Source organism: Amblyomma americanum, chromosome 1 (genome assembly GCF_052857255.1).
Source record: "Amblyomma americanum isolate KBUSLIRL-KWMA chromosome 1, ASM5285725v1, whole genome shotgun sequence".
In the NCBI taxonomy this organism is placed as follows: Eukaryota; Metazoa; Arthropoda; class Arachnida; order Ixodida; family Ixodidae; genus Amblyomma; species Amblyomma americanum.
Window position 1 is genome coordinate 229,044,167 of NC_135497.1, and position 25,169 is coordinate 229,069,335.

General features: G+C 43.6%; 2 protein-coding genes across 22 annotated transcripts in view; both read left to right on the plus strand.

Moving 5' to 3' along the window:
- LOC144114734 (uncharacterized) overlaps positions 1–25,169 on the plus strand; it is a 391,960-nt gene that overhangs the window by 304,733 nt on the left and 62,058 nt on the right. The window lies entirely within an intron of this gene.
- On the plus strand, positions 1,583–10,345 carry LOC144116423 (uncharacterized). The gene is made up of 4 exons (XM_077651167.1): positions 1,583–1,625; positions 3,399–3,569; positions 5,125–5,206; positions 10,216–10,345. The coding sequence occupies exons 1-4, from the start codon at positions 1,583–1,585 to the stop codon at positions 10,343–10,345; spliced, it is 426 nt and encodes a 141-aa protein (XP_077507293.1).

The following is a 25,169-nucleotide window of genomic DNA, read 5'->3' on the forward strand; positions in this document are numbered from 1 at the left end:
CTGTGGAATGAATGAACGTGCTGTATGTCAGTATGCTAACACCTAGCTGATACACCCAAGTGCTGGTGCTGACCATCAGTAAATGAGAGTGGCATTGCCATGGCAAGGAACCACAGGATTTTTGTATTTTTATACAAGAACACTGGCTCCCGTCTTGGGTAATTTCTATATTCAGCGTGAATCACCTCATTGTGTTCCAAGTGTTGGAGGGGGGCATGGTCTTGTGGAAGGATTAAAAAATTAGCTGTAATACTTGATCTTCTTATGGTGGGGCGAGACTGTTTCATACAAAAAATCAATTTCTTGATTTTATTATTTTTTTACAGTGCATTTTCTTAGCGCTCAAATGACTTATAACATCGAGATTTGTGACATTCAAAATATTTTTGTAGTACATTGCTTCACAGGTTGCTGCAGAAAAATTTGGGGTACCGAAGGCAGTCATGGACAATTTTCGCTACTTGCCTTGTTTTATGCCAAATTTTTGAAATTTAATGTCATATCATCAAATCTCCTATCTTGTGGAAAATCTGGTTTCGGTGGAGCTAGAAACCCCTGATTGGTAGAGAAGGCAGTGTTGTAGAAAAGCAGTTTCGCTGAAAAGAAAAATGATCAAGTGGAATCGATCCGCTGTCCTTTCGGTGAGTAGCCGGGCATGCTACCCTCTACACCACTGAGAAACATTTGTTCAGTGAGGTGAATGGAGGTCTTGTGCAAGCACCTTACACCACACAGTAGGCAAATTACGTTACTTGAACAGTTAGTTAATTTGGATTACTAATTAGCATCAACAATTAATATGGACAATGATGTATAACAAAGCAGTCTGTGATGGCAACAAGTGTGTTGATGTTATCAAAAGGTTGTGCCAGAGGACCCCCACGTGACCGTGGGACCCTTTATTGCTAATGTGTCATACTCTTAAGGTGAATGACTTGTACAACTTTTTTCATCATTTGGTTTTATAGCTGTCCAATTGGAGTTAGTATGCATTCTTGATGCTAGCTGACATGCTGGAGCTTTAGTTTACAGCATGAAAACTAGTCACTGAAGCAAATGATTTGGGCCCGGTGCCCATAACCAACATTTGCGAGTGCAAAGACTGCAGGCAGCCATTCATGAGGCAGTTTGGTGTTTTAATGATAGAAGTGCATGAAAGAAGCAATGTTTAAGTAGTTGGATGCCATTACTGGACTGCTGTGCACGTCTACCTTGGCATATTCAGGTGCACAACATATCCCAAAAAGCTACTCGAGACTTCAGGATTTAGGGAAGCAGCATGGCAAAGACATGATTCATAAGCAGGATTTATGCACCCCAAGCTGGATGTGTTTAACAGTTGACACAACTCGGCCCATCATGCCCATTGTTTACCATTTTCTCGCACAAGGCAAAGTGTACTTGATAAGTCTGTAGATAGGAGTGGATGTGAATGTATGTGTCAGTTAGAGTGGACATGAGTGTGGGTTTGAGTGAGCGGATGCCAGCATGAGTGGACATGAGTGTGAGTAGATGCTAGTTTTAGTGAGTGGATGCAAGTGTGTATAGGCATGAATGTGAATGGACACATGTGAGTGGATATATGAATGGCCTTGAATGTGAAGGATTGGATGTTAGTGTGAGAGGTAAGTTTTCGACTGGATGGCATTAAGGGTTGGTAAGCTGATGGTAGGGCGTGATGACGTCTTGCAGGTTCATTGCTGCTAAATTGTATTATTGAAGGAAAACTTTTCTGAGAGGTGAACTGTTAAACAACTGACTGAATCTCAGAGAAAGCTGACGAAATCAGCCCCAGATCCTGCCAAGACCATTTCTCTTAATGTCATTGTTCCGGTCCTCAGTAGAACCACAGCCAGTTACCTCGGTTTTATCTTATGTGGATTGGAACTCAGGCAGTAAATGATTATGGAAAACACTTCCACGCAACCTGTATGGTACTACGATTTCTTCTCACCACTGTTGTGATCCTAGTGATTTCTCTTACCCAAGAGATACAGCCTCAATATTTGGAAAAACACTCTTATTTTCCATGTGGCCAAAATATTTGGTCACCACGTGCTGCATCCATTGTGTTTATGCAGACTGGCAGACACACCGTCCTTGAGGCAAACTTATTGTAGACGCTTAAGATGCCATCAGCCTCAGTTGCTAGACTTTCTTGCAGAGAAGCTATCCTAGCTTATGCTATCACTGATAAAAAGCTCTCACGGTCTCAGCAGCAAGCATGGGAAGTACATGTACGTAAAATGGCTTCATGCCATGAAAGAGATGCGACTAGCAACCTTCTTCGAGTGGCCACACTACGAAATTTGGCCAAAGAGCCCAACACAGCCCTGACTGGCTCATTATTGCATCTGGTGGGAGAGTTGTGCAGAAGAAACACTAGGCAATGCTAAGGGAGGAGAGCTGGAACAAAAGCCACCTTGCCCACACAGAAGCATTGTTAGCAAAAAAAGAATTCAAAAAGGACATTGCCCGCCCAAAAACGTGTGGAAAACTTCACCCATGCTCACATCCACTCACAGCTGTGAGTGAAAATGAGCATCAGTAAGTAGGTGGATGAGGAAAAAAGTTTGTGAGTGAATTTGAATGAAGCAATTTCCTTGGTGGGCAATGCTATGGGGTAGCCAAAAGTTGCATTGCAGATTACCCAGCCTGTCCAACACAAGTGCTAATAGCCCATGGTCATGCAGACTTCAGTAGAGTTAGTTCTTGGGCTAGTTGGTATTGTTGATTGAAGTTCATAGTTCTTCAGCGCAACGGCACGTTTTTAGCCAAGGAAAAGAAGACAGAAGACAGAAAAGAAGAAGGACGAACAGGGACGAACACAGCGCTGCACAGAGGAAAGGCGAGCCCGATGTATAAGAAATGTACTTCAGTAGAGTTAGTTCTTGGGCTAGTTGGTATTGTTGATTGAAGTTCATAGTTCTTCAGCGCAACGGCACGTTTTTAGCCAAGGAAAAACAGGGACGAACAGCGCTGTGTTCGTCCCTGTTCGTCCTTCTTCTTTTCTGTCTTCTGTCTTCTTTTCCTTGGCTAAAAACGTGCCGTTGCGCTGAAGAACTATGAACTTCAGTCATGCAGACCTATATGTAGAGGTTATAAAATGTTAGCATTAGTTTGGGTTGCCCACAAGGTCATGTGTCAGTGTGCAAGGCTACAGACTCATTCTGCACCGCTGTGGGATGGTACCTTTGCATGGTTGTGGCACGATGTTTCATTTATAAGAATTCTTCCTTGGTTGCTCTTCGACTTTAGCTGTCCACGCGGGTTGGCTGTTGGTCACACATGCTGCACTTTTTGTAGCTGGTCACAAACTTTCCTCAGAACAACCCTTCTTGCCCTTGATGTATGCAGACCCATTTGTTTCATTCATCCCTTTTTGTGCATATTGCCAGGACATGGCGAGGACCAAGTGTACCGCTACAATGAGCCTAAGTGCCTTGCATGGCTTACCAAGAAAGTGAAGGCTGTGGCTGCCAGGCTGCAGTCGATTGGCATTCCTCCCCCAGCAGCGTGCTCCAGTGCTGCCAGTGCCGGCTGCAGTGGTGGTAGCCAGCCCACGAGTGGTGAGACTTCTTATTTCCCACCCTCTTGTTTCCTAGTTAAGGAAGCTATATGATGTCGTTCACCACTCGGGCCACCCATGATTATCTGTCCTGATGGTGCGCTGTAGGGCATCTCTGTAACTTCAGTGACTCAGCTGTATTAAATTCTCAGAGGCAGTGTTCTGCTGGTCCTTCAGAAGCACTTGTAATGAAAATACCGCTCACTAGTGGGTGTCTTGTCCTGTCATTTTATTGGCGAAGTCGTGCCTTTACAATGCTTACAGAAAAGAAGCTTGCACCACACAGCTGAGCTTTTCAAACATTGCGCCATTTCCTTTCCCCAAAAACCAATTATTATTATTATTATTATTATTCACTCTGCTGACTTTGAGTGCGGTGCCCTTGTGTATTGCCAATGATGCACACTTGTGAGCAAGAATAAGAAACTTCCTCTCCCATTTCAAAAAGAATGTATGCAATGAGCATGCTGTTTGTGTTTTTTGTTTTGAATGCCTTTTGCTTGTTGACTTTTTATTACCAAAAAAAAATAGAGGAACATTTTCTTGCTGTCTTCCATATGGTGAAGAAGCGACAGGGATAGATGTACCTTTCCTTCAAGAGCGCTCGCTCTCAAACTCATTGGAACTATGGGACTGCAATGGCACATTCCTGAGAGCACCCGATCCCTGTACAACTTAAAATTGTTATGGTGCAGGCTTTTTTGGGTTACAACCACTGATGGCACATTATGGAGTGTAGGGCCATGTGAGACAGGGTGGCGTTGCAGGCAGTAAAATTACCCAGGTGGCCCAGGCTCACCTAGAAAATTTAATTAGCAACCAGTGGGCAAATGCAAGAGCTTTCAATAATATTACATATGTACAGGTGTGGACACTATAGTAAACTAAGCACACCACTCCATTCTAATTGCAAGCCTTCTCTATCAGACGTGAATAAATATTATTTGTCTATGAGAAAGCGCACTAGTGCCCACTACCTGCCTGCACATACCACAGCTGCCAGTTTCAATTAAGCAATGTGTGAAAAATGTTATAAGGCAGTAGTGTGCGCTGTTTAATATTTTGTGCGGCTGTACATTGACATTGCCACTTCCGTTCACTGTGTACAAAGAGCCATATGCAGTTCTCATTTGTAAAATAATATATATACTGTTCAGCTGCGTCACATTTCGGACATAAAGCTTAAAAAGGGTATGTGTTCATTACCTTTGCTACTTCATAAGACTCTAGATACAAAAACCCAGCAAATAAAGTCTTTTTATTGGCTGTTTCTATTTAGTTTGTTATTTCTGAATCTGGAAATAGCATGTACATATTGAGTTACTCCAAGGGTGGAGATATGCAGTTCTCTCTTTCGATCATTTTCTTTTTCATTTGCCTCTACAGTTTGCTTTATTATAATGTAGTTATTTTTTAACAACATTAAGCCAGACTTTCAATAAAGCAGTGAGGATGTAGTAGTGGAGTTGTTAGGTCACTTTGTGTTCAATAGCACTAAAATTTTGGCTGCATGAGAGAGAGTTATTTACTACCTTTCATTTCTGCATCTGTTTTAGAGGACTTTATGGTTGCTGCACATGCTACTGTGGCTAGGTACATTCCACCAATGTTAGCCACAGTGCTGAACTCATCACTAGGGTATGTGATTCTAACTGCAAGCAGTGCAAATATATATTGGCATGCTAAGATGTTTTGAGACTTGCAAAATGCAGCAGTTGTGCTGGCAACGCAAATGCATTGTGCCTATTAAGGCATGCTTCCATTTGAGGGTAGATGTTGGGTTTTGAAGTGACCAGTAATTGATTTTTAACCATGAGATGCATTCAGGTGCTTGCATTTTTCCGGACACGTATTTTACAAAACAGAAGCACACTAGAGCAAGACTGAAGATCCCTTTGTCATCAAAGATGTCAAAAGCTGTCATGAAGAAGGTTCCGAGTTGTGGTGTTTAACCAGCCAGTTGAGGTACAGGGGAGGATAGCTACAATAGCTACAGCAGTCGCTTCTCCGTGACCTAGTTGACTTAGGTATTCGTGGTAGGATACTGAACTGCTTGAAAGATTTCTTGTCCAGCCGTTCATTTCGTGTATGCCTGGATTCAGTGTTTCCAAGGGACTTCATTCAAGAAAACGGAGTACCTCTGGGGTGCGTTTAAGCACTGCACTATTTGTTATGAAAATGAATTCCATATGCAGAATAATTCCAAGGTTTATTGCGTGCACATTCTCCAGCTTATCAACCTTGTGAGAGACAGATACAGCTAACATTAAACAGACTAGCGATTTGGGCTGACAGAAAAGGGTTTAAGGTCTGCCCCCAAAAAAACAGTAGCGGTTCTTTTCTCGCTCAAAAGAAGCTTGCAGAATGACCCCACCCTGCACTTGAAAGAAACCATACTACCAGTAAAACAAGAGCATAAATTTTTAGGAATAACATTTGACAAAGCTCACGGCCTTGCTGCACATAAACACGCTAAAAAAAAGCCTCGCAATCTTTAGACATACTCAAAGTGCTCTCAAGGAAGCATTGGTGGTCTGATAGAACATGTCTTTTGCACATTTATCGCTCTTTGGTACATTCCTCCTAAGGGCGTGTTGTGTATGGCTCAGCGAGACCGTTATACCTAAAAAAATTAGATCCCGTACGCAACTCAGGCCTGCGCTTCTCATGCGGTGCATACAGGACATCCCCATAGTCGGACTCTGTGCAAAAACAAATGAACCCCCATTTGAAATTAGAGGAACTGCTCTTACGTGTGCATACCTACAAAAATTAGATCCTGTACACAACTCAGGCCTGCGCCTCTCATGCGGTGCATACAGCACATCCCCCATAGTCGGACTCTGTGCAAAAACAAATGAACCCTCACTTGAAATTAGAAAAACTGCTATAACTTGTGCATACCTAAAAAAATTAGATCCTGTACACAACTCAGGCCTGCGCCTCTCATGCGGTGCATACAGGACATCCCCATAGTCGGACTCTGTGCAAAAACAAATGAACCCTCATTTGAAATTAGAAAAACTGCTATAACTTGTGCATACCTAAAAAAATTAGATCCTGCACACAACTCAGGCCTGCGCTTCTCATGCGGTGCATACAGGACATCCCCATAGTCGGACTCTGTGCAAAAACAAATGAACCCTCATTTGAAATTAGAGGAACTGCTCTTACGTGTGCATACCTACAAAAATTAGATCCTGTACACAACTCAGGCCTGCGCCTCTCATGCGGTGCATACAGCACATCCCCCATAGTCGGACTCTGTGCAAAAACAAATGAACCCTCACTTGAAATTAGAAGAACTGCTCTAATATGAGCATACCTAAAAAAATTAGCTCCTGTACACAACTCAAGCCTGCGCCTCTCATGTGGTGCATACAGGACATCCCCCATAGTCGGACTCTGTGCAAAAACAAATGAACCCTCACTTGAAATTAGAAGAACTGCTCTAGCGTGTGCATACCTAAAAAAATTAGATCCTGCACACAACTCAGGCCTGCGCTTCTCATGCGGTGCATACAGGACATCCCCCATAGTCGGACTCTGTGCAGAAACAAATGAACCCTCACTTGAAATTAGAAGAACTGCTATAACTTGTGCATACCTAAAAAAATTAGATCCTGTACACAACTCAGGCCTGCGCCTCTCATGCGGTGCATACAGCACATCCCCCATAGTCGGACTCTGTGCAAAAACAAATGAACCCTCACTTGAAATTAGAAGAACTGCTCTAATATGAGCATACCTAAAAAAATTAGCTCCTGTACACAACTCAAGCCTGCGCCTCTCATGTGGTGCATACAGGACATCCCCCATAGTCGGACTCTGTGCAAAAACAAATGAACCCTCACTTGAAATTAGAAGAACTGCTCTAGCGTGTGCATGCCTAAAAAATTAGATCCTGTACACAACTCAGGCCTGTGCCTTTCATGCGGTGCATACAGGACATCCCCCATAGTCGGACTCTGTGCAAAAACAAATGAACCCTCACTTAGAAGAACTGATCTAGCGTGTGCATATGTCCTTAAAGTAAGATCGCTACCAAAACACATCTGCTATCTGGTTGTAACAGAATGTCCTTCTAGAATAATATTCAACAAGAAATCTCAGGCTACCAGGTCATTGGTCTTGCAGTTTGAAGAGATGTGCCAGAATCTCTGCATGCAGAACACACTGCGCGACATTGCCCAAAGACGAGACCCACTACCTTCATGGTACAATTTTCTTGTAATCTGCGATTTCACACTTAAACAGTCCCGTAAAAAGCAAACTCCATAACAACAAACATATTATAGTACAAGAATTCCCTGCACTCGAAGAAATTGACAGTAGCTTTTTGGACTTCTATACTGATGGTTCAAACATGGATGTTTATGTAGGAAATGCAGTAATACGAGTGAAATGGGAAGAAACAGTAAGTCTTCCACAGTGTGCATCGGTTTTCACTGCTGAATGTTACGCTGTCTGTGTAGCCGTAGAAAAAATAGTAAATGAGAGCCTTGCAAATAGTATCATTTATGGAGACTTCCTTAGCATACTTACAGCTCTTCACTCTAGAAATGCAATCACTGCGCTACTTGGTGGCATCATACACAACATAACAGCCGTAGCCTAAGGACAAAACATAAAACTGTGCTGGGTCCCGAGTCATGATGGAATAAAAGGGAGTGAGAGACCAGGCTTCTGCGCTTCTCAAGCAAATGGCAAGCGAATAAAAATAGTAAATATGCCCTTTAATAATTGCATGAACCTAGGACATCAGAAGTTCAGGAAAAAAAGGCAGTTCGCTTGTAACACGGAAGTAAATAATAAACTACACTTGTTAAAGCCAGTTTTAGGTGAATGGAAGTCATGCACCCATTAGGAACATTTCAAGGAAGTGATTCAGTGCCGTCTTCGTATAGGCCACACGTACCTCACACATAACTTCATCCTGACAGAACAAGACAAACCTACATGTGAATTCCGTGGAGAAGTGGTAACTATAAACCACATTTTATGTTCAAGCACTAAGCTCTAATGACTAAGACAAAAGCATTCCCCACAACTTTATGATGAACACATCCCTTTGCACCCTAGGTTACTCCTGGGAGAAAAAGCACTTTTTGAAATTTTTACATTTATAATGAAGCAAAGCTGCTAAAGGAATTGTGAGATGTTAAATAGTTTTAGTTCCCTCAATACAAACACACAACCCTTGCATTTGGTGCATAATGGCCTTAGTTGCCTATGTGCTATTAAAGCCCGACACAACACAACAACAAAACATGCTCTAGCAATAGCAATATGAAAATTATGGACACATTATTAAGCGATGGACTATTTGGTTTGAACTGAAAAACACTGATAAAAGTATGGCAATTTTTTTTTGAAACTCAATTTTAGCCGAAAAATGGCAGTATTTATGGCATGCATGTCACAAATAGCTGGCTATTTAGTACCAGTTACAGTAGATCCCAGATGGAAATTAAGAAAGTGCTGGAACCGGGAACTCACTGAAATAACGCTATTTTTTGAATTTAGTACCATGGTTTTGAGTGCAGCTATTAATACGACCATTTGTGTTTTAATGACTACTATATGAGCTTGTCGTTCAAAAAAAAAGGCCAATATAAAACTCTGTGTCATTTTTCACTGCACGTGGACATCATATATTTGACTGGAAAAAAAAAGTTTTTCTTAGAAAATAACTCGCCAGAAAACAACGAAAGTTGCATTCCAAAATAAATACGAGAAAGGCCCGCTGAATTAAAAAAAAGGAAGCAAAGTCTAAACTCTGCACATGCAGTTTCTTTTCATGATGCTTGATGTGCAGTGAACTGTCCACTGCTATGAATTTCCTGTTTACGCCTACTCTCAGAGGCAAAATGAACGGTTATTTTGTGACCAGTGATAAAGTGTTAAAGGGTTGGATTCATGCCTGCTGGAGGGTTTGACCACTGTACTGTTTGAACAGTCTCCGTTTTGCAGGCCTTTGCTTCTTAGTGATGCAGCGCTGTGCTTCTTTTGTCCTTCACTGAATATCCAGATTTGTAGCATTCGCTTCTTAAGCAACGAGTGGAAGGATGGGGCATTGTACTCTCAATTTTCGGTGAAGGTAGAGGTCTTAAATCTTTTTTTCTCATCAAAGCGGTGCTGTCTTTTCATGTTTTCACACAATTTGAAAAGGCGGCACGAATTACTGGATTGCAAATCACAGTGCTTAATTTACTTAAAAATGTAGCCTGAAATCAATATACATAACACTAACAGTTTGGTCTAATGAGGCCTTTGCTGTTTCCCATTTGTTGCAAGGGTCATTCAAGCTGCTAGTGAGAGCAGAATTTTTACACTTGGGAAGCACTTTCGCTTGATGTTTGTAGGCCCATTTGAACAACTAGCAGAGCTTATTTCAGACTCTTTAAAATTTCAGGGAAGTTCTGTCGTGGAAAGTACTGCAGGGTAGCTATCAGTAAGCATTTCATGCTTTGTGGTAATTACTAATGAATGAACTGCTGGTTGTGGCTACCACTGTCAGTGGTAAGTTTGTGTCTTTCTATAGCTAGAGCTTTTGATGGTGCGAAGTTAATGAAGACTATAATTACAGTGGCGCTTTCAGTAGAAAACCCACAGTGGCACTTGAAATGTATCTTGGTGCATTGCAGCCTGGATACAAGACCAGCCACCACTGTCGAGGAGGAAAAGCAAAAAACACCAAGGTTGCCACAGCCTAAGCTATCGCTCAAACCTCAAAAGTTAACACAGAAGAACTTTCTAAAATTTTTATTGCAGTGAAGCTCTGCTGTGCCTGATTTTCAACATTGCACATGGTATCCAAAACGTGTTGTTATCAGTATCCTAGATTGAAAGCTTGTTAATTCGAATTTCAAGGGACCTGGAAAAATGTTTGCATTATCCGAAGTTCTAATTATCCAATGACCTCGGAAAAAACTGACAAGAACCGTCTGCATCATGCAAGATTTATTTGCTGAAATATATTGTTCAATGTTCACTGGCTTTTGAGATGAGGACAGCACTGCGATGAATAATTTTCACATTTCCATCAACACCTTATTGTGCGCACTGTGCACCTCGAAGCAGAACGGCTCCAAAATGGTAACGGCCTCCCTGACGTCCTTCACGGTACTGCACGGTTGCAGTGGAGCCCTTTCACAGAGGCTTCATTCACGGCCACTTGGATTGGACGTGCAGCCGTGCTTAGCTGGCTGTACAAACAGCGAACGGCACGTGGTAAGCACGTAGTTTCGGCGCAACTTTCCTTCCTCCATGGTGAAACCATGGCGCAATGGAAGAACCATGGTGATGGAAGCAAGGGAAACCCGCAGCTGCGCCATTCAGCATCCAAAACGGCTGTCAGATGGTCTTGATTGGCTGTCCAATTCGCGGCTGATAGCCGCTGTTGCCGCAGACTGGCGTTAAGCTCGGAAAAGCGAAACCGAAACTACGTGGTCGGACAAGTCTCGGAGATGGAGCTAACGGGGCCGTACGTTTTTCATTAGTCCTGCCGTTGCGCGCACGTTGGAGGTGCACATTCGACACTGCAGCATGTAGTTCAGGGTTGAGTTGGGCTATTTTTACGACCGCTTCCAGTGCCGGTCATTCCTAGACGTGGCCATCTTTCGGCAGCCCGTTCGAATTAACCGGTGAGAGACCAATATCGTCCCAATTAGCGAGCGTCCAGCGCCATAGACTTACACGGGCGTTAGCTAAGACTGCACCGGCAGTTCGAATTGTCTGCATTTCTGAATTCGAATTTACGAGCTTTTACTGTATTTGCTGTGGAAGTGTAATCAGAGTGCTCTGAAAAACATGCGGCCATTTCTATAATGTTCGAGATAGTTGCCGGCGTTTTAGGTGCTTCATTTCAACTGTTGTCCTTCATCTTTGAATTGAGGGCAACAAAAAATGACTGGCATTCCCAACTCGATGACCACTGAGTGCACTGCTGCTATATCGCTGCTCCCAAGTTGTTTTCCGTTTCTGGGTGCATGTTTGCCCAAAAAACATTTTCAATTCTGGACCAGCCTGATTGTGTGCCATTTATGGCCCTGCCTGTTTTACACCTACTGTGACATTATTAATTGCCACCGTAGTGGCTCAGTGGTTGTGGTGCTCGGCTGCTGACTCGAAAGGCGCAAGATCGATCCCGACTGCGGCAGTCGTGTTTCGATGGACGTGAAATGCTAGAACACTGTGCGGTGTCAGTGCACATTAAAGAACACCAGGTGGTCCATGTGCCGTGGCCCCCGTGCCGGCGCCGCGCCTAACAGGTGGTCTCTCCGTTGATATGACGACCTCCTCACCTTGCGCTCGCTCCATGACAGTTTCACTGGGATATATAGTGGTGCACTATGCGTTGGTTGATCAGTCTCGCCATGGAAGTTATCAACGAAGAGTCTATATCTGAATCTAGTTGCTCAACTGCTTTGGAACAGTTAAGTTCTAAGGCGGAAGCTAAGCAAGCTAGGAACAATGAGAGAAAGAGGTTGCAACGTGCCCAGGAAACAGGAACAACGAGAAGAACGATTGCGAAAACGACGAAAAGCCGAAGCAGCTAAGCGAGCTTTCGCAATTCAACCAGGTTTAACCAGAGCTAAACCACAGCCAATTTATTTAATGCATCATCGCTTGGCTGCCAGTGAATATGCACAAAACGAATAAATAATCATTTTTAAACTTCAATAGGGAAATAAATGGCTGTCCGTTTCAGTGACGGCACCAACGGGAGGCAAGAGACGGCGGCCGCCGCCCCGAAAATTTTCCGGGTGCTCTTTTCTGTCCCTGAAGGACTTGATTTTGTTTGCTCACAAACACCTTAAGCATTTTAATCTCTGTGTTCAGATATGACAAACGATATATCGCTGTCTCGTTGCCGCAATATTTTCTTTTTATTTTGTCTTAAAAAGGAACAATGCCAATAATTAACCCCCCCCCCCCCCCCCCTTAGCCGTACGCCACTCCCATAACAATATTCAGACCTTATAACCAGTGTTATGGGCGTTACTGAAAAACAGTATCTAAATATGTTACTCGTTACGCTAAGGAAAAAGGAGCGTGCTACCACCCTGCGTTACCTAGAAAAAAAAGTAACGCGTTACCGTTACCGAAATAAGTACCATACGTTGCTTTGCCGTTACGTCATGGCCAAAAAATTTAATTAGTGCGTCTTCGCCTTACGAACTCATGATAACAATTTTATAATGCTCATATTTCACATAAAACTTCTAGCCCAAACAACAATTTTATGCGATATCCTGATTTAACGAGAATACTTTGCACAAATGTGCAAGAGCTTAGCAATGTTTTAGTGGCCTAAAGTTGCCTGCAGAGTTACAAGTGTTGGATTCTAACTCTGTGGCACATGGTGAAGCCATCTTCTGAATGTGGCATTAAGCACCAATTGACACCTCATCATCAGTTCTAACTGCACAAAGAAAACGTCACTGATCTCTCAACAAATTTAGAGTAATTCTGAAAAATATGATGTTCCAAAATGCTCGCCATGCTTCCACTCTTTAGAGAGTTGTGTGTGTGAGTGGTTTGGGAAGAGGAGCTAGGCGAAGGCAAGTGTGGGAATGCGTGTTCGTGCACGTGTTTCTTGCTTTATGGCTATTCTCTTTTTTTTTAGTTGGGTGCGTTGTCAAGGGCAGGTGTTTTCTGTCATGCATGCGAGCCGCAACAAAGGTCGTCGACAGCACCTGTTTGTTTATTTGCAACATCGCTGTAGGTGCTCTGCGTGTTTTTTTCTAGAAAAAGGTAACGGAGTGGGTGACAACTGGAACAAAAAGTAACTAGTAACGTGACAACTCATGTTACCAATAAATGTTACCGTAAATATGTTACCCGTTACAGGTCCCAAATGGTAAAGAGGAAGTTACTGAGTTACCGAAAAAACTAACGCGTTATCACCAACACTGCTTATAACTGAGTTTCATGTCGAACTTGCGTGGTCTTAGCGTTCACTGCTATTCAAAATTTGAGTTTAATGTTAGCATACCCTGTAGTGAAATAAATGCAACTTACAATTATAAAATGCTACTTTTGATGCAGTTAACAACGAACTGCCACTTTGCAAATATCATTATTATTCCTTTTGGGCAGCGACGTAAGATTGGACATAATCATTAATAAAATGATATCAACGCAGATACACGTGCAGAGAATTAGACCCCAGTTCCACTTTGTACTGGTGCTAAAGAGATGGAAAGGGTGACTTAAATGGACTCTGGCGGATGCATTGCTAGGATTGTGGCTGCCTATACTGAATGCTTTCAAATGTTTTCTGCCAGAGACTATACTGCATCAGGGTTCTGTCTCTCATTCTATCAGAAACAAAAATGATTGTTTCTTTCCGGGAACCGACTGTTGTCGGACGTATATGCGTATTTGACCTGTTTGTCGCTTCCCATAATTTTGTTTATTGCCGTCTTTCTCCTGCCTAATGACCACTTCCTTTAGTGTATGTTTTTTTTCGCGCTTTCCTTCACTTTCGCCGCCGCTGTGGCTCGTGGTTGTAGTACTCGGCTGCTGAGCACAAAGCCGCGGGTTCGATACCGGCCGCAGCACTCACATTTAGGTGTAGGCGCAGTGTTAGAGGCCCGCATATACTGTGCGATGTCAGTGCACGTTAAAGAACCCCACGTTGTCGAAATTATTATGAGCCCTCCGCTACGGTGTCCCTCGTGGCCTGAGTTGCTGCGGGATATAACTCCGGCCGTAAAACCAATCCAAACCTTTCACTTGAGCTTTTCCCACACCTCCCTTTTACTTTAGCCATTCTTCGTTCGCTTCTCGAGCTTCACTGCTCATCACTTGCAATTGCTTGTTGATTTCGCCCACGTTCGCTGGCCGCCTGTTTGCCTCTGAGTGCACATTTCCTGTCCCAGATGGCGTTTCGCTGTGTGTGCCCTTGGCTGGGAATGCATCCTCGGGGTGCACCACTCAGGTTCGTGATAGGCTGGTACACGTGTTCGTGGTAGGCTGGTTGTGGAGTGAAATCATATGTGTGATGCGTTCGCCCCGCGTTTTGTAGACTCTTTACGTATATTTATGTCGCCGAGACACTCTCTTGCCTGCCTTTATGGCCCCAACGAGCTTAAACCGTCACCCTTTTTCAACGGCAATGCTAAAACTCGCTGAATGCAGCGACGCAGGAGCGCCCAGACGAGCTTTTTTTCTCGTCCAGTATACGACGGTAGCACCGCGCGCGGCCGACCGCTTTTATTGCTTCAGATCCTCGCATCGAAACTAGCTTCCCTCTTGCAACTACAGAGCCTTCTAGAACACTGTAGTTACAACGTAGCAAGTGGCATGGGTGCGACAACTGTTATTCAGGTATCGAAACGACCAGGGACTACATATCATACAGCTGCGACCCCGTCGATTCATCAAGCGACGACCTGCGCACCCAGGAAATTGGTAGCTGTGCATATTGCATTTCAAGCTGGTATGCCCCTGACAAGGTGTTAAAACATTTTCTTTGCCCAAATTAAATTTAGGCGCCGCCTTCATCGCTTCAGCCGCTCAGAGAGCAGCCGCAGCACCGGGATGGGTTGGGGGTGATTTGATATAGAGCTTGTAAATCCATCCCGTAAGTGTGCTGGCATGGGCCTCGTTAGTAAATCGTCACCGTTGTTACATAAATAATGCCACCGATGTCACTTTTTGATCGTCGCGGGCCTGAGCGAAGAAGCTCAGTTTCCCTTTGTACATGCTGGCATGAAAGCATTAGTATGCGATATATTTATTTTTCTGCCAGTTCAACAACATGCGCACACGCATGCATACGGTGCATCTAAAATAAAGCTCGGTGAATGGAAGCATAGAACAAATGTAGCCTGGAAACAAAACACCTGTATTCACTGTAAACGTAACACCCGTTGGCCACTATAACCTTTTCACATCGTTGATAACGCTGCTGTATGAGTCAGCGAAGGCCGGTTTTGGGATCGATCGAAGCACAGACGTCACATATTTTTGGGTGTCCGGTATGTCCTCAAGACATGTGCCCTTCAGGACCCCCAGATGTGCAAGGAACGTCCGTGATATGATAACATATTGTCTAAAATCGGCAACCATAGCTTCAGAGGATCTGCAGCATGCAATAAACCTAGGTGCAAACTCTTTCCAGCTACGTACTGGTGCTAAAAGCGCAGAGTCATCCTCCTCATTTCAGATATAAGGTAACTTCTCATGTGACAGTGCTAATGTTGCCTACCTCCTGGAATGTGGCACCTGTAAAGCTCAGCCTACCTGGGGCAAACAGTTACACCGTTCAGAATTCGCATCAGCAACCACAGATCGCATGTGCGGACACAGCCAAGTGTTCCACTTTCAAAACACATTAAGAACCTTGGGCATTCGATAACTTTACAGCTATTGTATTGAAATCGGGGTTCAAATCACATTATGACCGCGAGAGCTGTGAATTGTACCTGATTCACAAATGTAACGCAGTCTGGAGCGGCATAAACAAATCAGTAGGCCGGCTATCATGCTTACACACTTAATAGAGTAACAAGAATGCATAGCAAGCATAGCTTCCGACGTCTTTTCATTCTTTTTTTCATGTCACTCGTATTGTCCCGCATTTACTGTTAGTGTTATTTTTACCCGCTTTTTTATTAATTTTAACATTGTATTGTCATGCATTATTTTCACCCGTTTACTGCTAGTTTTTCTTTCGTCCTTTTTCGCCCTCTTTTTATTGTCATTTTTATAATAATAATAATAATAATAATAATAATTGGTTTTTGGTGGAATGGAAATGGCGCAGTATCTGTCTCATATATAGATACTGCGCCATTTTTTATATTTTTAATGAATTTTATGCGACCACCCATTGCCCATAAAAACTATTATTTGTGAGTTTTAAGATGGCAAACTTTCTCAAATGTAGATGTCAGTACCTTCATGTGAAAAGGTTTTTTTTCTCTCTAGGATGCTCGGAAACCGCTTTATGCCCACAGGTGCTATGCAACGATCGCATTTTTTACTAACGCACATTAAAGACCTTGAGTTTGACTTTCACTCCCACAAGTGTCCTCAATCCAGCTATAGGCTGCGTTTGCGGCTCACACGCCCTATGGGCTCCGTGCGCTGCAGTTTGGCGCTCGCGAGTGGCGCCACCTGGTTAACAGCGGTGGCGAAAGGCGGACGCAGCCAACGCAGCTCTCTGGGTCAGTTTGCAGTGAGCGAGGCGAGCGGTCAGGTGTTTCGTCCGAAGGCGAAAACAAACTTGGATAATTATGGGTGCTCTACCTACTGCTGTGTTTACCTAATGTCATAACAGCTATAAAAACACTGCAGTCAAGGTACCGAATATATTTAAACGCTTTTCTTGGACATCGTGCATGCTAGCTCATGCACAGAGGGTATGCTGGAAATGAGTGCACTGTGGAATTAAATTCATGAGAGTGAACTGGGAAAGGGTTTACATTGACTGCGGTGTTTCGAACCTGGCATCATTGGTAGGAGCTGCTTTATGTCTTTATGTAGAGTGAAGGAATGCGTTCAGTCAGTCACAGGAAATGGCCTACGGTGAAGTTCTTGGAGCTAGCATCTGAAGTTTAAGTCTTCGTTTGTTATGCTCATCTGTGGTTCAGCGTGTCAATTTTGTTTCTAGTTTTTTTTTCGTGTGTGTGTGTATGGAGTGGGAGCGACGTCGTACTTTTGAGAGTGCTTATGTCGTTTTTCACATTGTTTCACCTAAGCTTTTGTGTATTTATTTGCATTATTTTATTTCCTTCAGTGGTTTAAAATTTTGTATCTTTATTTGTTGCATTTATGAGATCTCAAATCCTGCTCTAGACGAATAAAAAGAAAAATAGAGAGTGGTTCAAATTTCTCTATATATTTCTTGGATTTCACAACATCACTAAACCCTTAATTTCGGGAATTAATCTTGATTTTAATTAGGTTTATCGTCCCAATGCAACGAAGACTATAAGGGGCGCCATAGTAGGAGGTTCCAGATAATTGCAACCACTTGGAGTTCTTTAACGTGCACTGACATCGCGCAGTACGCGGGCCTCTAGAATTTTGCCTTCACCGAAATGCGACCGCCGTAACCAGGATTGAACACGAGTCATTTGGGTCAGCAGCTGAGCACCATAACCACTGAGCCACCGCGGCGGCCTTTCTATAGTTAAGTATTTACCAAAAGAGCAATACGACCAAAATAATTCATGTAATTGGTGTCTTCATGAAAGTCCTGTGGAAGGTACTTAGCAAGAAACCCATCGTCTTTTCGTATGCTTAGAGCTATGCTTCTCTGAGAGGAATACACAAAGTAAAGAAGTGTCGATCCTGCAGGATGTAGAGCACTATCATCTGTTATATGTGTAGTAAGTTTGCGTTTTTCGCATTTCTAGCCGACCATTCACATAGTCGATGTCACAGTGGATGTAAATTACATAGCTGATTTCATTATTTGGGTCAGAGCCTTGTTTCTCAAACTGTAATGGTATTTAATCTCAATAAGCTCAACTGCGCTGCCAGATATTGCAGTGCCGTCGGGACTGCAACACAATCATGGTTGCTCGGAATCGGCGATCAGCCCAACCTGAAAGCAATTGAAACGAAATGCAGCAGTGGTGGCGTCAAAGCTTTCAATGCGTTGAAATCCGCAGAGAAGAAGGCGTTGACTTAGAATGGCATCGCGGTCAGTGCGCGTCTGCTATGCGGCCGGGCTGGCGCGAACGCATCGGGCATGGAGGAAGGCGCAGGGCCAGTCTCGAGGGGGGCGCGCGCGCTCTCCCTTCGAGAGACCGGCCGTGACTGAGCGTCCGGTTAACGCGGCGAGCGCCACGAGGCGGCGCTGGCGATGTGGTCGCTGCTGGCGCCACCATACCAGCGCACGGAGCCCATAGACTTTTGTCCCTTATTGTACTACCTGCGCATTCTGACGGGCACCGAGTAACCATGCATATACTGGATGTTTGACCTCAAGACATTTCACAATTTTTGAAATAGTCCCTTTGAGTTTGAAGAGCGCCTTTATCGACATAGCATTGTGAGCGGTGAAGTAAGTCAGAATATGGCTAAGACGTGCTAACACTAGCAGGCTTGTTAACTAATATGGAATTGTTAACTTTTAACTGTAACCGTTGGGCTCCTTAATTATTGAAAGGCCTGTAGCCCACCGTAAGTAATATCCATATCAGCTATTAGAATTTCGAAAACACGGTCACTCTTGTTGCTGTGGCCTTACAAATCTTGGCTATTTTTAAGAGTTACGTATACTGGAGAGTTTGCTTTGCCTGCAAGCTTCTCGAAAGCACATGTATTTCGGTTCGATGTACCCAAAATTTGTTAGGCCACAGCGCCGAGAGTAAACGCGTTTTTGAAACTCTGAAAACTGATATGGATGTTACTTGTATGGTGGGCTATACGTCTCTCAATAATTAAGGAGCCTAAACCAGCCTGCTATTGTTAGCGTGTCTTAGCTGTATTCTGATGTACTACGCCGCTGACAATGCAATGACGAAAAAAGCTCTCTTCTTAATCAAAAAACCTTTATTGCTATATACTTCAGAAATTCTTGTTCCCGGATTCAGAATCACGTATCGAAGAAGAGGGCCGCACGAATGAAAACAGCGATTTATTTTCGACGTGTGTGTATATATATATCAAATATAGATGAGTTAAGCCAACAGTCCCCGAGACCAAGGTGCGTTGGGGAATGTTTCTATTTATTTTTTAATTTGTAGAGCCAATCAATGGGAGAACAATGCTTCGACTAATCTGCCGCTTAAAGAAAATTACTTATCAAGCCGCAAAAAAAAAACAGCCCATGCTGCCGGTTGGGATGATCCGAACACACCACCTCCGAATATCGCGTCCGGTGGTCTACCAACTGAGCTTCGGCGACGGCTGTCCAATCTGCTGCTTTCGTGGGTATTTATGTTTTGCGTGTAAGCGAACATTGAGAGTGTTCACCAGTGCCACCCTCGTCCATAGCGGCAGACGTAGCACGCCCTGTAATACCGTGAGTGTGACGTGGATCGTCATCTAACAGCATGAGCGGAAACTGAGCGAGAGCCCTCTTATGCTACCTATGGCATCAAGACTTCCAGAACCGAGACCCTCGTTAAGCTATTAGTAGACAAGGCAGATGAAATGAGGGGCTCGTTTGACATAGAGGTGAAGGAAGCTAACAGTCCCCGAAACCAAGGTGCCATAGGTGCATATACAGTATATACAGCGTGTCCAAAATTAGACTTTACTGATTAAAAAAAAAGTGAAGTGCTGTACGCTCGTGACGCTTTTGCACCTTGGTAATTTGGCCAGGCGGACACAAATTGGGATAATAATTGTCCCCATAAATTCAGTTAATAACTGAAATTCATTAATTAACTTTTTATTGGCTCAAGTTATCGTGCATGTATATATTGAGAACTTGGGCGCAGTTGCTTTCAAGGGCTATTTCATATTGTACCATTTTAGTAACGCGCCTGTGTCCTGAGATGCACATGTCTCAAAATTTCGTCCCAGTTCGTCTAATTGCGAATGTGAGACAGCGGCACGCAGCGTGAAGCACCTCCCTCGTGTGACGCAGCTGTTGCGTATGGCACGCCTCCTTGCAAGAGTGCGCAACGAGCGGCATCGTGTCTCTCTACTGGCTGTAAAAGTGATCGCTTAAAGAAATAGTTCTCCCTTATCGCCGACCCAACAGTTCATTGCTTTCGATCACCGAGAAGGAAAACGCTGGCCCATAACAAAAAGTCATCCGGGTGCCACTCGCTGCACACTCTTGCAAGGCGGCGTGCCATACACAACAGCTGCGTCACACGAGGAAGGTGCTTCATGCTGAAAGCCACTGTCTCGCATGCGCAATTAGACAAACTGGGGCAAAATCTTAGACGTGCGAATCTCAGGACACAGGTGCGTTACTAAAATGGTACAAACTGGAATGGCCCTGGAAAGAAACTGCCCCCAAGTTCTCAATATATACATGCACGCTAACTTCAGCCAATAAAAAGTTAATTAATTTTAGTAAATTACTGAATTTATGGGGACAATTATTATCCCAATTTGTGTCCGCCTGGCCGCATTACCAGTGTGCAAAAGCAGCATTAACATACGGCGTTTCACATTAAAAAAAATCAGTAATGTCTAATTTTGAACACGCTGTATATATAGTATGGTGCCATCGAATTTTGTGATTGCTGCTGCGAGAAAAACGTATTCAGGAGAGGCACGTAACGCCGAATACCTATGCTGCGCTGATAACTGTTTACTGCAGAAAAGCACGGCTGAACCTAGAACCTACCGGCGCACGTCTTGCCATCTATGGTCCGAGTGCACCTAGCGGGAGGACGCGGTGACTGCGACGCTGCATCATCGGCTACCATGGCCATCGACGGGCTAGGCACGGCCTGAGCCTCTGCCCGCTGTCGCTCCCGTCGTTTACTGGCGCAGGATGCTTTCATCCGATGGTGATGCCCTGACCACCCTTTGTTGGCTGCAAAGATGATTCAGCTTCCCAGCCAGACGCGTCGCAGCTTTCTAGATCGGCGCGGAGGATTTCGATGAAGCTTCACTGTACAGCTGAAAGCCCATCTCTGCACTAATCGCGCATACGCAGTTCTGGGTTCATGGTAAGGCGTGAATAACGGCTGGGACTTGGCTCTGTGGACTTTTGCGCAGCGGCAGTTGCCGCTAGCCACGTCGTTAATCGGCTGGTTCAGCGCTTGCCCTCGATTAGCCAAAAGTCGGCGACACTCGTGCCTCTGAATGTTCGCTAGGAGGATCAGGGCAGGAATATTTCTTCTAGAGAAAAAAAACTGTTTAACGGCGGTCTCCGCACCCAAATCATGCAGCCCAGTCCTATAGAAACCGTTTCAGGGGAGACGTAAAAAAAAACACCTCTATTAAAGGAATCAATTAAATTCTGTCTGGTTCCAAGGTAAGGCAAAACGCAACCACAACGTAATATGCGGGCTGGCTTATTAAGCGGTATTCACGTGGAGAATCCTGCTGAAGCATTCCTACGGGCGGCGGGGAGCCGAACAGGCGAACAGCCTGCGGACAGCAACAAGACGATTCAGATACCGCCGCTGTCGTACCACAAGGCACGAGCTGTAAAGTCTCCAGCCAAGCGAAGAAAGTGCCCTAGCAGTGCAGACACCCCTCGCTGAGGCGGAAGTGGTTTGTATGTGCCATGTAAAATCTTTCCGCACTTTTGGGGTGGGTGATGTCATTGTGCTGTCGCTCGAAGGCATATCGTTTCTGTCACGTGATGCATTCTCGCAGCATAATAGCCATGGATTCTTCCCCCATATGATTAGCTAGGGCACGACCGGCTTTAGTAAAACCGGTCGTGAGCTAGGGGTACCAAGGAAAGGGAAGCATAGTCTCACGTGGCACTAATATATAGTGACGACCCGAGGAAATTTACTGAGATTAGATGGCCATGGTTGCAATGGACATAATGTGGCCTGCTTTGCACTTTGCTGCCTCTATACTTGCATATAATTTTTTTCTGCATCGAAATTAAATGTTAGATGGGTATGCATATTCTTGAAACTGTCATAAACAACATTATTTCATTCGTTATCATGTTTCATCGTGCGGAATTATTAACTGAAACCTGCATACTGTCTTTTTTTTTTCAGACACCAAGGACGACAGTCAGACAGAAGAGAGAGAAGGCAGCCAAAGCTGGCATGAAGAGCATTTCTAGCTACTTCGTTAAAAAGTGAAAGGCGCTGACTTTCCACTTGAGTAAGCGTATGCGTTCAGGAAGCATATGCGTTCAGCCACAGAGGTGACCGACAACTCTGGGTAGCCCAATCTTGCCAGTTGTACCGGCTGGTTAACGTACACGTTGTGTTTCTGAAAACATCAGAAGCCCACTACGTCTACAAATTTTTGCAGTTATCCTTTTGACAAGCTTTCGAGTGCAGGTATATTTATTCTGGTCACAAGTGCGTGACAAAATGTAAGTAGTGTTAATCATCAGAAGTTCACTATGTCTACAATTTTTTGCTGTTATCCTTTTGACAAGCTTTCGAGTGCAGATATATTTATTTTGCTCACAAGTGCGTGACAAAATGTAAGTAGTGTTAATCATCAGAAGTTCACTACGTCTACAATTTTTTGCAGTTATCCTTTTGACAAGCTTTCGAGTGCAGGTATATTTATTCTGGTCACAAGTGCGTGACAAAATGTAAGTAGTGTTAATCATCAGAAGTTCACTACGTCTACAATTTTTTGCAGTTATCCTTTTGACAATCTTTCGAGTGCAGATATATTTATTTTGTTCACAAGTGCGTGACGAACTGTAAGTAGTGTATATAACCAGAAGCCCACTACGTCTACATTTTTTGCGGTTATCCTTTTGACAAGCTTTCGAGCATAGACGTATATATTTTGATCACAAGTGCCTGATGAACTGTGAGTATTGTAAATAAATCTATTGCTTGAACAGTTGTCTCCGCTTTGTAACACGCTGCCATGTTAATTACAACACGACGGGATGAGGGGTAGCGGATTTAGTCGACTGCAGAGTTCAGAGTTTAGATCGAGGGACTTCCACCAATTTATTCTTCCACAAGTTTTAGCATTGCAAGGCTGTCGTGAGTGAAGCAGCTTTCATCCCTTCTGAAAAAATTGGCAGTGGCTTGGCTCAGCTATCAAAGTTAAGGCATTATTTTTATTATTACGAATTACTTTCGCGAGCCAATAAGTTCCTGGAGTATCTTCACTAGTGGTCAAGAAATAACAATCTGAAAGTGAATTCTGATTAGACGAAGGCCGTTTTATTCCGAACAAGAAACAAAACTGTTCACGCCAACTTCACCCTATCACTAGGAGGCAAAAAAGTTGCAATCGTGTCAAACATAAAATGCTTAGGAGTAATCATGTTTGGAAACAACTAAATCGCTTCAACGGTCTTATTTGCCAACATAGGGACACACTTACGTCTCAAGTAAAGGGCTTTATATATCAAACATTCTTTCTCCCATCACTGATATACTGTCTCACAGTTTGGGGAACGACGACCCAGAACAACATATCCAAACTAATAACAGCACAAAAACGGGAAATTAGACTAATACCAAACGTATCGTGGCCTACCCATACAAATCCATACTTCATTAAATTTGGCATTCTAAAGATCTCTTCTTTGTTTCCTTTCAGATTGCTATCGATGTGCAAAACTGCGGTTATCACTAACAATGAAGCTACTCGCTCGCTTCTAAAAATATCTCGCTATTCAATGGGGTATGATACCCACTCTTATTTCCTTGGTCATTGCCTCTTTGTTGCACCAAATACGGTATGCAATCATTGTCTTTTATTCTTTCAAAATACCTGAATATAATAGAAAATAACAACATATCGCTAAGAGATATCACAGTAAAGAGCCTAAAAACCATTTTGTACCTTTTTGAAGACGTTTAGCTTGAACTTGCTCTGAACAGTAAATAAGATTGCAACTCTGGTAAATTCTGCTTATGTTGTACACATGGATAATGGGATGCGTTTGTTTTGAGTATTTATATTGCTTTTTGTTTTGATTGTAATGCTAAATGTTGAAATGCTGTGTTTAATTCATGTTGATACTTTAGTTTTTGTTTCAACTGCCTCACCTGTAGCTGTCTTGTGAAAAACTGAGGCAATATGCTGCCTCGGCAATGTGGATGTAGGGTGACTCTCAAGCTGCATTCAAGCAGCTTTTTTCCCTCCGTCCTCTCTCTCCCAGGGATACCTGTACCACTAAGAGTGAGAAATAAACTTCAACTTCGAATTGTGCTAAACAGGCCGTGGTTCATTCCTTGCTAGTCTTTTATTTTCCGTGTTACTATTTTGCACTAGTACTGCTTCCACTGGGCCGGTCCAGAATGATAATGCATTCGTCATAAGTACCCCGTGCGCTAGGTCACTTGCAATGCAGCTACCTGTGTATATTTCGGTGGCAACCGCCGTTTCATTCATCCTCGAGCGTATTTTTAACGTTGCTGACTAAAACCTATATTCTTGCTTTAACTTATGTGCTGCAAGTTTTTCTTCACTCACTGATATGAAGGTGTGCCGTTACATCGATCAAGCTGGTTAGTTACCGGCTCGCCATCAAGCTTCAAACAGTAATGATTTCACTGTTTGCAGTAAGTGCCATTCAGGTATGTACGCTATGGGCGCCATGCTGGACCCGAAAAAAAAACTTTTGCAAGCTCCGAACTGCTCCCACAAAGAAAAATCAGTAAATGCCCCAGCAGGGCAGCAGTGGTTTATGGTACTTGAATTATGAAACATGCAATGGCGGCAATGGCACGCAAGAAAGGACAGGGCAAACAGGCGTGCATGTTTGACAAAGCGAAGTGCTCTTGTTTGTCCTGTCCTTGTTTCTTGTGCTCCGTATTTTCGTGCGCGATGTTCCATAGTGTGTTACCAACTGGCGCATCCTTCCATGTTAATGGTCCGCGCAAATGTTGAGAGACCTCCCCCATGCATACTGCTGAAATGTTGCCACCACAGGTTTCACGGCTAGGGCTTCTTTATTTAGTTATTTATTGATACTGCAACCCTTTGGGGTTGGGATTTTAGCAGGGCGGGAAAAAAAGTTTCACAAAACAGGAAAACACAAATAACA